Source organism: Pinus tabuliformis, chromosome 4_1, assembly GCF_031772625.1.
Source record: "Pinus tabuliformis cultivar Carrire ecotype Pingquan chromosome 4_1, CPIR1, whole genome shotgun sequence".
Lineage (NCBI taxonomy): Eukaryota > Viridiplantae > Streptophyta > Pinopsida > Pinales > Pinaceae > Pinus > Pinus tabuliformis.
In genome coordinates, this window is record NC_142303.1 from 980,440,055 (window position 1) to 980,452,178 (window position 12,124).

Consider the following 12,124-nt stretch of genomic DNA (forward strand, 5'->3'; position numbering starts at 1 on the left):
GAACTCTTGGCCCGACCTAGCTGCTCTCCAAGCACCACGAAATTTTGTTGTGTGGCCTCTACGCTGTCTCTCAGCCCAGAAATGCAAATTGTTGGAATGTTGGCTCAGCTAGCTGAAAGCTCCAGCGAAAATGCCTGTCCAACGTTGCTACCTCAGCTCCCTCACCTCTCGGCAAGCTGTGTGATCCCTGCTGGTCTCAAACTCCCTCTGCGTGATTCTTGGCTGCCCAGAAATACGCACTCCCTTCCTCTGCACTGTTGTTGATGTGTGTCACTGCCCCGGAACTCCTGAAAACTCCTGTAGAACAGCCTCCCTAGGGCGGGCACGAATAATCCCCCGAAGTAGAGGTTGAATATCCTGCGTGAGAGACTTGTGGCTAAACAGCCAGTAGACTCGCTAAACAACAGAGTGAACAAATGCATGTTTGTTTGCAAATGTCAAAGATGAAAACAAATGAGAGATGATCTATCTTTATAACTCCTTGGGCCCCCTTAGCCTCATGTGGGCCCCTTCATCCACCCATTCGATTTTCCCTCCAAGCATATTGAATGGCTAATTCGAACTCCTATGTGGGTGGCCCCCACATTCCACTAGCAACTAAATAAAGTCGATTTGGCCCCTAAGTCCCTAAGTCGAAAGTGTGGGGCCCTCTTCCTTAGTAAAAAATGTGCAAAATTGTGTAGCAGCACCTTGTTACTAATGTGTTTGAGAAGGGACATGACAGTCCTCCCCTCCCAAATGTTGCTTGCCCTCAAGCAACCTCAAAGTTGGGTGCTCCAAAATATGCTCACCCTCCCAGGTGGCATCCTCATCTGGCAAGTTCTTCTAATGCACCAAACATCGCTTGTCCTCAAGCAATGCTTGAACAAACACCCTCTCTGACTGTGGACCCCCACTATCACTGCAAACAGGGTCCCAAATGTTCCATTGGATCGTCCCTGATCGTTGTACTATCCTATAGTGAAGGAGTCCCTCGATACCAGTATCCCAAGCCAACCAACGCGAAGCCTCCCTTTCTCCACTCACCACCTTCCAGATATGGGCATTAGAACCCCTATGTCTATCACCAATAAGTAGAGCATCCTGACGATGTAAAACTCTGCCCAAATCCTCATGAAGTTGCTCTACCGAATAGTCCACCCCATGCACTCTGATTGTGGGCCCTTGAAGATACAACTCAATCCCTATGCGAATGAAGCCTCTCCTGCATGAGCTCCTCCTGAAATCCTCTTGCTGGCCATCCTGCCATGTTGATGAAGTCTCCCACGCCCTTAGCGAATCACTAAAACCCAATGGAGAATCTTGATGACCCTCCCCTATAGAAACCAGCTAACCCCTATGGGTATCTAAACTGTTAACTACTATGACGCTGCAACAAGAAACTGTCCTGCCGACCCCACGATACCCTGGTCATCACTAATTGTCTAACATGCTTGTACTAGAGCCTCCTATCGCATAGGTCTCGGCTACAATCAATGCGATGATCAAGGTTAGGCCCAACTTGCCAAAGTGACCCAATAGTGCCAGCGCATATCCCTCCATGGCTGGCCCCAATCTTGAGCAACAATCTACCTCGCCCTATGGTGAGGGCTTTGGTGATTCCCCATGTGTCTGCGTGTGAATGAATCAATCCACTGGATCCCTAGATCCCATAACCATACTAGAGGTCCACAACCCCCAATCCTCTCTGCCTGTCGCTGTGATATGCTGCTAGCTTTTAGGACTCCTTTGTTCCCCGTCTTTGACTCTTGAAGGTATCCAATAGGTAGGCACTGAGCATCAAGAACCGTGTTGCGAATAACCAACTACTCCGCGCCTACAAAATCACACCGCAAGATCTACTATTCCAACTCCTGATGATGTGCCCTGGTCCGGCTGGAAGCCTAGGTATCATCCTTCCAAAAAGGGCTACCATCCCTTGCACCTCACGCTCACCTAATGTCTCAAGTTGTTGAGCTGGAAAAGCACCATACAACTCCCTCTCGGTCACCTTCCCAAGTGTGAGCCTAGGGGTGGAACATATGCGACCTCGACAATCAACCATGCTATCCTTAAGCCTGTATTTGTCAACTCGTGCACCTACCAAGTGTCTCAACTGGAGAGTCTCCTCCTAGCCCATGACACGCAGTGTCTCATCCAACTGCCTAGGGTGAGCCTCCCATGCCCTGCTGCCTGAATGGAGAGTGTCAAGGGGCAACAACCAAACACTATGTGACTGTAAGCAACACCGAAGGAGGATGGGTGGGTATGTCCCGAAGGGTATGATCAAGAGTCTGCCAGAATGCTCAAGAGTAATCCTATGGATGTCCTTGTCTCTGCCTTGGATCTGTTGACAACCCCCTCGAGGCCCTATCTTCGCTAAACATGGTGTCACCAGATGCTCAACCATGTCCTCATCGATCCTAGGTGAGATGCATCCAATGGTACACCTATTGCCCCTGTCCATAAGTCTCCTTGGAGGTAACGCTCCAAGCGCCCACTGCACTGCATCATCTGCCACTGCATACCACCCAGTATCACCGCACTCATCGACATGCCATTGTATACCGCAACTTGTCTTTGTACACCATGGAATACCCCCTACTACAGCCATATCATCCTGTATTGTCCTATGTCCTGCCTATGTCACTGCACCTGTCACTCCTCGCACGCCCTTAATACGATGCGAGTCACTCCTCCTACCCCATAGTGTCAACCGACATGCTGTGGTATACCACCATGTATCGCCATGCTCCTAGCTGTATAGCCCTGCACACCACTGGGTGCTATGGCCTAGAATTGGGTCTGTATACATCAAGCCACATCCCTCTATATAAATTTGGACACTACGACCCGACTTTGGTGTACCACTGCCTACTATCATACTACCTTGTAACATGGGGTATCCCGCATGTGCCAAAGTTTACGCCACTCTGATAATGACCCCACCATGACACTCGTCATGTCCCCTCGTCCATCCTGGTAGACCTGAGCACCCTAACCCCAGTCTTGCTAGGGGGGATATCTCTATTGTGCCGATCCTCTGTGATCCCTGAGTCCTAAACCTCAATGAGAGAACATCATCTCCATACAATATCCGGTCTGGTGGCATACCCATGCCACCTCTTCCAACCAACTCTTGCCAGAGAATGCTAATCATCCTGCACCCCCATGTGCAACCAACATGCCAAAACAACCAATGGAGTCTTCTCACAAACCACCTGGCCACTAGCATCAACTGGAACTCCCCTAAGGAATGCATGCGCTTAGGCACGGGGTTGACTACCTCATCAATGCCATAGCCATCTTGCATGTTTGATATCGAATAAGAAGCCCAGCCTGGATCCCAATGCCAACCTGAGCCTCCAACACTGAGCTTTACTCCGAACTACGACCATCTCCACGAGTCTAGCCCACTCCACTGGGTACCAACTCACAATCTCTCACCATCCAACCCTAAGAGAGGGATCGAATGCACAAACTCTAGCACATAGAACAAGCCCTCCATCCTGCGAGTGTTGCACCTTGCGCAACTCATGACGCCTCAACTCACCATCCTGGTCAACACATAAACTTTGTCGGGGAGTCTCTACAACTCTCTCTCCTTGGTGCAAAGGTAGTCTAGCAATGTTGCAAGCCCCATCTATATAAGCCCAGAGAGAGTTATTATTTGGAAGTACTGCAACTCTGTTGGCAATCTGTGCATTTAACAACTCTAAGTCAGTGGTGGGCCCCAAAGAACACTGTTCGTCCTCCTCCACCATGGCCTCAACATGAGTCATGAACTGCCCTCCATGACTAGCTCACGCCCCTCTATGTGCTTTCCATGCTGTTGTAGGTGGTTGTCATCCCTCAACTCTCGTAGATCTGGGTGGCTCTGTACCTATCGACTCCTCATCAAGGGTGGTGATGTCTTGTGGCACCTCATCATCCTATCATGCGTTGCTATCACCTGAAAACTCGGTCACGAGCCCGGATATCTCAACAACGAATGTCACCTTCTCAACAATGGACATGTCTGTGTCTCCTGTCACCTCATCAATGGATGGTCCTATGGCTGTATGCTCTACTTTCTCCCCCAAGGTGTCAACTGGTGCTATCAAAGAGGCCTCCAACAATGGTAACTCTTGTGCCACACTGGGTATACCAATGTGATCCTCACATTCCCACATGTCCTCTGCCTCATGTTCAATCTCCTCCTCAGGCCCCTGATGTCTAAGACCAGGTCTCCACCAGCAAAATTGTCTCCTTGACTCATCCTCTAACTGTCTCTGGCCTGCCTGCTCCTTTTCAGGAGATCTGGTGCCCTGATTCTGTTGGCTTTCCCCACATAGTGTAGATGGATGTACTCCCACGGCTTGTGCACCTCTAGTGTCTATGTTGTAAGGACAAGGATGGATCTGGTTTGACACCTTCCTCAACTGAACCAACCTCTCATCGCTCCAGCGGATTCCACCCCAGAATTCCTGCATACTGAATCTCCCTTGAGCCATGGGTAGTGTACGGTGTAACTCGTCACTGTGCATACATGCCCAAATCTCCCATGATCTTACTGGTTACCCACAATTAGGCCAAGATCATGCTCTGATACCACTGTAATGATCCTAAATAGGAAATACAAGTGATAACAACAAATATTCTATGCAGCAAAATACAAAAACGAAATGTTCAGCAGACACCCATATAAAAATTGTAAATGGAGAACTTCTAAGCCATTTTATTAATTTTCTGCAAGCCAAATACAATAGATGATGGAATGGTGCACCTGGGCTTGTCTCAATGGACAAGCAGGACCAAACCCAGGTAGGAAAAGGGCTGAGCTGAAGGCTGCCCAGCTACTACACCACTCTGCACTGCGCTGCCCAAAAAACCACTGCTCTGCTGAAGTTCGAATGGCTGGAATGGGTACTAAAACCGCCCATAAAATCATATCCTTTTAACCCTGGACTCCTTGGCCAAAACCCAGAAAACCCAGAAGGGATTTTAGCTGGTTTTGAATTTGGTTTTTCGACCTCCTTGGAGCCTCACCCCAGCTATCACTGGCAAATTCGACCTGCTGGAAACTGGTTGCAAATCCACCTGCAAACTTCTCCAAAATGTTGGGTTTACCCTTGCTATCCAACTCCTAACTCCCCGAATGAACTCTTGGCCCGACCCAGTTGCTCTCCAAGTACCACAATATTTTGATGTGTGGCCTCTAGAAATGCGAATTGTTGGAATGCTGGCTCAGCTGGCTGAAAGCTCCAGCGAAAATGCCTGTCCAACGTTGCTACCTCAATTCCCTCACCTCTTGACACGCTGTTGATCCCTGCTGGTCTCAAACTCCCTCTATGTGATTCCTGGTTGCCCAGAAATACGCACTCCCTTTTTTTGCGCTGTTGTTGATGTGTGTCACTGCCCCGAAACTCCTGAAAGCTCCTATAGAACAACCTCCCTAGGGCGGGAACGGATGGTCCCCCGAAGTAGAGGTTGAATCTTCCGCATAAGAGACTCGTGGCTAAATAGCTGGTAGACTCCTTGGGCCCCCTTAGCTTCATGTGGGCCCCTCCATCCATCCATTCGATTTTCCCTCCAAGCATATCGAATGGCTAATTCAAACTCCTATGTGGATGGCCCCCACATTCCATTAGCAGCTAAATAAAGTCGATTTGGCCCCTAAGTCCCTAAGTCGAAAGTGTGGGGCCCTCTTCCTTAGTAAAAAATATGCAAAATTGTGTAGCAGCACCCCTTACTAATGTGTTTGAGAAGGGACATGACAGGATTACCCTGGACATGCTATATCAATCAATGCTCCCCAATAGTTTTCTTCCTAAACCATAAGGCCATAGAGAAAGTCCCACTCGACTGGAGTCGAAGGCTAACCTACTAGGTGAAGTGTGAAAACAAGGATACAATTAGGAGCAATCAATCATGCAGTTTGCCCTGTGATTCATATTAATATGCCCATAACATTAAATGAAAGCATATTATTGCTAAAATGGTTAGAGTACTTGTTGATAGATGGCCCACCTTCCTTCAAGAAGTATGCTAGATGGTGCGAAAATTGACCGGAGTAATAGGTGGAGAACTCTGGCATGGTGCTCTCTGAAGACTATCATAGGGCTGCTGGCTGGTTTGCTGTCAAACGAGGAGAAAAATTTTCTCCTATGGGGTCACTATTTTTTGTGGGTAACAATTCCATAATCCAAACAATGAATTGCTTTCATGAGTCAAGGCCTTTCTTGCTGCATTGCCCACCAATGGAGACTTTTTGGGCGAAGGAAAAACAGTCCCACCAAATACTCTGGTGCAGTTATATGGGAACATGCATGAAAATTCTGATATGTTTCTATTAGAATTAGAATTTGTGTTCCAGGGGTATGGTTACGTTTAGGATGAACAAAAACAAGATTACCAACAATCTGACATTTCTAGGACAGATCTGGTCTCAATATATGTTTTATGAGCTGTTAATTAGAATTAATTTTCTATTACGCAGTAGTAATGCATGTTAACAGACAATTTATCTTCCACTTCGGAGATTTATTTCAATGTAACTGGTATACATTTTATGCGCTTTGTTACCTTTCTATGCTGCATTACAGAAGGTTAGACATTTATGCAACATTGGCATGGATTAAAATAACTGGTGACTATTCATTTATGTTCACATATTAAATGCATGATTAACTGTTGTACAGCATCCAGAGTTATTGATCATAATTGATCAAATACACGTTATTGATATGAAAACATAAGGAGGCTAAACAATGACATTCTGTGTATGGACAGCTCCCGAATTAATTGAAACTATTGTGAATCAACAGAGGCAGGTTTCTGAAGCAATCCTTGCTCGTGCTAAAGAGATGTGTGCCCAAAAAAATGTAAGTAGAATGAGCTTATCCACCTGCAGATGCAGCTATTTTATTTACTTTATAAGGCAATAAGAGTGGATCAGTAATGGAAACATTCTCTCTAATGGATACAAATGATGAAATATCCATATCTTGTTTTTGGTTCCTTATCTCTGTTTTAACATTGACATGCTTTGCATTTTTAGTTTCTTGCCAATGCTTACAATAAGTTCCATATAAATTTTAAATCAGAATCCTTTAAATCTGTTACTTTGGCTAGATATCATATCGATACAAGCTTATAAGATTTGTTTGTAAAAAAATTAAAAATGTATCTTAAAATGCAGATGCCATGGTGGAATCTCAGGCTTTAAAGGTTGTTATGCATTTTTGGGGTCTGGACACTGATCCCTTACAAGTGATTTATATCTTTATGACCAAGTCCTTATAAGCCGCAATAGCTAAGTGTCATAAACTGCAATCACTGTGCTCTTGTAAACTCTTGAATAATGGGGAGATGTGGGTGCCTAGTAAGTACAGAGTTACGTTTGAGCTTGAGCCTCACCATCTCAAAAAAAAAGGAGACAAAAAGAAAAAGAAAAAATACTTAAGCCACTATTTCAAATTTATTTAACTAGTGTCATACACACCCCCCAGATGCTATTGTCATTCCACTATTTTTGTATAATTTTGCATGTTACAGCTACATACATTATCGAATGAATAAGCATTCGTTCATAGGCAGAAATTGCATTCTTAGTTCATTATAATGGTTGAATAGGTTACATGCTTTTGTTGGCATCCCTGTTTTTTCAATTTTTTAACCTCAAATAAAACAGAAGCTTGACGTAATAATGCTATTCCTGCTAACAATTCCAATACATTTTGCTGAAAAGAGAGAAGATAATTCATAATGGAATATTTGGAACCCTAGCTCATTCAAATGCTGCCTATGCACAAATAACATTGAACTGAGTGTAAACCATTTTTTCTGGCTGAGAGGACTGCCAGTGTTCTTGTCATAGGGCTCTTTAATTTTATGGCCAAAGAGTTGAGGAATTGATACAACAGTTCTTTCAGGGATGCGCAATCAATGTTCAAACAATGTATCTCAGTGGTAATTGAAATGAAGCTGAGCAGCAGGAGCCAGTATCTTAGAATTAAAATTTTCTTTTTAAATGATCAAATTCTAGAGTATTAGACAGTCAATTGCAATTGTTGAACCAAAAACATGTTAAAATTGTGCACAAGCAGACAAGAAAAAAGATAAAATAATTTTATTAATGTCCAACAAGATGACCACAAATAGTGTTGGACACACTGAGAGGGGGGTGAATCAGTATTTCACTTAATTTTTTTTTTTTTTCAAAGCATTAAAGATAATTACCACAAATCAAATAAGATAATCAGCAACACATCACATCATATGAACAGTACACAAGAAATTTTTAGGAGGTGGAAACCCTTCTGGGAGAAAAACCACCAAACGCTTTTAATATATGTCTTGAGAATTACATGAACCAAAAGCTCCAACTGTTGATTTTTCAAGTGCAATAGATACAAGCACAATATTTCTGAATATTGATAATTACTTCCAATGCTATTGATCTTCTTTTAATTTTTCTAGTATATCATTAAGTAATTATACTTCAAAAATTCAACCATATAAAAATAGTAGAAAAATAGGGATCATAATACACAAAGAGAGCACAAGATTTACCTAGGGAAAACCCACTAAGGGGAATAACCCAACAACCTTTTCAATAGAGAATTTCTTCTGTTCAACAAGAGACACCTAGATCTCTAGTCAACAACTAGGTCAAACTGACCTTCAACAAATCTATGATCAAACCTGGTCTTCCCCTCCAAGTCAAGCATCCAATCTGATCCTGCAACTCGACCTTCTGTTCTGCCCTAGGCCGAATTTCGGCCTCCCAGTAAATGCCCAAAACCCAGAATTTCGGCCCCTGCAATTGCCCAGAATATTTCAGCCCCCTCAATAGAAATTGCCTTTAAAATCTGCGAACTGGAGAGAGAGAGAGAGACTATCCACACATGCGAGCTTGAGAGAGAAAGAAAGAGATGTAATTCATCCTTCTTTTTGTCCTCCTTGTCTTTCGCTTGCTTGCCTAGAAGATACTTGATGAGAGAGATGCGAAATTGCTGACTTGAGGAGGAGGTTGAGCTGCCTTTATGTAGTGTTTTGGCTCGGTCGAATGGGTGTGTCCTTACCCTGGGACGACTTGATTTGGAGGGAGGCCGACTTGACAAACTTGGAGCCAAAAATTTCAATTTTAAAAATTCAAATTTTCTTCTTTTAAAAGTCCAAATGGGACATGACTCAAAATATAATTTTCTTGACTCTTAACATTTAAAATATGCTTTACAATAATTAATACAAATACATCAAGTGCCATATTATACATTATGAAGACCGACCATAGTTACAAAATTCAACACTCTCTCTTAACTAGGGAGGTATTATAATCACTGTCATAGGTGTTCTCAAGTTTATCAATTTCTCTGTGAAAAGGTTATATCAATGCATCATCATAATCAACATCATCATCTAATCATCAACTTCCACTAGTTGCCATATTGTAGTCAGTACCTGACTCATGGCACACCATCAACATCTACTAGTTGCCATATTCTGGTTTCACTGACACATGGCATACAGACTAGTCAGGTTCACCACCCTCTAGCCCAGTCTTTCTGACTTGTGGTGACACCCTTAAGACACACTCCATATGGGTAATCTGATCCTCAAGATGTTGAGTGACTCAACCTTGCGAGGAGTACTAGTTGGCCACACTCAACCCTCTTGAGGAGTAATCAGGGCCATGATGTTGCAAGACCTCACTCAACCATACTAGGGGAGTAATCAAGGTCTCAATGCTGAGAGACCACACTCAACCCTATTTGGGGAGTAATTAGGGTCTCGATGTGGAGAGACCAAACTCAACCCTATCTGGGGACTAATTAGGATCTCGATGCTGAGAGACCACACTCAACCCTATCTGGGGAGTAATCATGGTCTCATCTTTGAGAGGCACTCACTCAACCCTATTTGGGGAGCTCTTTGGGCCTCTTGGATCATTCTCCCTATAGGGAGATTGTCCATCCATACTGTAGGCATATCAATACTCCCTCTCAATGAGAGGGGTAATCTCCACAAGCCCTAGCTTGTCCCTGAAGTACACAAACTTCTCTCTGGACAACGTCTTTATCAAAATATTAGTTGTCTGCTCATCAATGGAGAAGTACCCAAGCCTTACTGCTCTCCTCTGCACCATGTCATGGATGTAGTGGTACTTTATCTCGATATGCTTCGACTTGTTATCAAACACGAGATTCTTTGAAAGCTTCACCCAACTTTGATTGTCATAGTATATCACTGTCGGTTCCAGCTCTTCGTCGAATAATCCTGCAAACATCTTTCGGAGCCACATTGCTTCGATATAGGCTTCGCTAGTTGCGATGCACTCCACTTTTGTAGTGCTGAGTGTGACAGATTTATGCTACCTGCTCATCCAAGATATCATAGCGGAGCCCAAACTGAAGCATACTCCCGCAATACTCTTCCTGTCATCAACACTCCCTGCCCAATCAAAAGCTGTATATCCTTGCAACTGTACATCTCTGTTTGAGAGATATCTCAAACATAGTTCGTAGTAGCATGTAGATATCTCAATATGTTCTTTGCTGCTATCCAATGCTCATGTCTCGGTTCCACCTGGAAGTAGCTCAACATGTTCACAACAAAGCAAATGTCCGACCTGGTGTTAACCAAATACATCAACGAACCAATAAATCGCTGGTACATAGATGGATCTACCAAGTTGGGCTCAGAGCCTCTCAACATCTTCAAATTAGTCAAATTAGTCACCATGGGAGTTGCCACAGATTTACAGTCTATCATGCCAAATCTCTAAAATAACATACTTTCCTTGAGTAAGGAAGACTTCACCAGGTTTCTGCCATACTTCCAATCCCAAATAATAATGCATCAAGCGAAGGCCCTTCATGTCAAACTCAGAAGCCAACTGCTTCTTGCACTGAATAATGAGATGCTCAACACCCGTCAGAAATAAATCATCAACATATAATAATAAGATCATAGGTGCATTCTCTATAACCTTGAAGTAGAGGTTTAGATCAACATCACACTTGGAAAATCCAAGTCTTGTCAGGTAGCTATCGCTTTGAGCATACCAAGCTCTTGGAGCTTGCTTGAGTCCATGCAAGGCCTTCTTTAACATGCAACCATGAGATTCCTTTCCTTGCACCTCAAAACCTTGAGGTTTCTCTATGTACACCTCTTCCTCAATTAAATCATTGAGGAAAGCAGTCTTTACATCCATCTGACGTAAACTCCATCCCAACGAAGCAACAAGAGAAATAATAGATCTAAGAGAGGTGTACCTGGCAACTAGAGCAAAGGTCTCATCATAGTCTTCTCCTTCTTTTTGGGAGAATCTTTAAGCCACAAATCCCACCTTGTCTTTGTCAATACTCCCATCCGCAACATGCTTGATCTTGTATATCATTTGGAAGTCACCACTGACTTCCCTTTAGGTCTCGGTACAATCTCTTAGACATCATTCTTCATTATGGATTGGTACTCTTCATTCATAACTTCCTTCCATACTTGTTGGCTAGCCACTTCTTCATAAGTGGAAGGTTTTGTATCAATGAGGCTAGTCATAAGAGCTACATAACTGGAGAAATTTTTAGGTTTCTTACTTTCTCTAGATGTGCCATGTGGAGCGGAATGTCCTTTTGCTTCTTCCAAAGTATATCTAAGCCATGCTGGTCTCTTCCCTATCTCAGGGACAACAACTAGTTCTACCGGTTCACAAGGCCCTTTTGGCTCTTTAGGATATTTTGTAGAACTTGAACATTCTTCCTTAGAAGCCTCATGTCTTTCTTCATCCATGGAAACTTCTTTGTACTTTTGTAACCTCTCAAACTAGCAGGGGCCCTAAAAGGGGATCCTAAAGGGGCAACTGCTAGGACAAGGGCAATAGTGGAGACTTAGCCCATTGTCACCTCAGCTAAGGCTCCTTACTCTTTGTGGACTTTCATCGCTGGGAGGAGACTTGGTATGGAGACTTACTTACAAATAATATATTAATGCAATGGATAAGAAGTGATTTCAATCACCATTTCCAAGGAGAAACTCAAAATTAGGGCTTGTTTGCTTTGTAAGCAAGGCATAGGGTTTTTCTAGGAAAGGTTGATGAGGATTTGAGGGTTAGGTTTAGGGAGTATGTCATGTAATGGAGCTCCCTATTCCTCAAAATCCTTAT

The 12,124-nt window shown here is 43.6% G+C and overlaps 1 protein-coding gene across 1 annotated transcript in view; it reads left to right on the forward strand.

Moving 5' to 3' along the window:
- The window catches only part of LOC149179410 (universal stress protein A-like protein), a 151,692-nt gene that overhangs the window by 36,661 nt on the left and 102,907 nt on the right, over nt 1–12,124 (forward strand). The window contains exon 2 of the mRNA XM_089420653.1: nt 6,751–6,842. Within this exon, the coding sequence (XP_089276779.1) occupies nt 6,751–6,842 (92 nt within the window). The remainder of the gene's footprint in view (nt 1–6,750; nt 6,843–12,124) is intronic.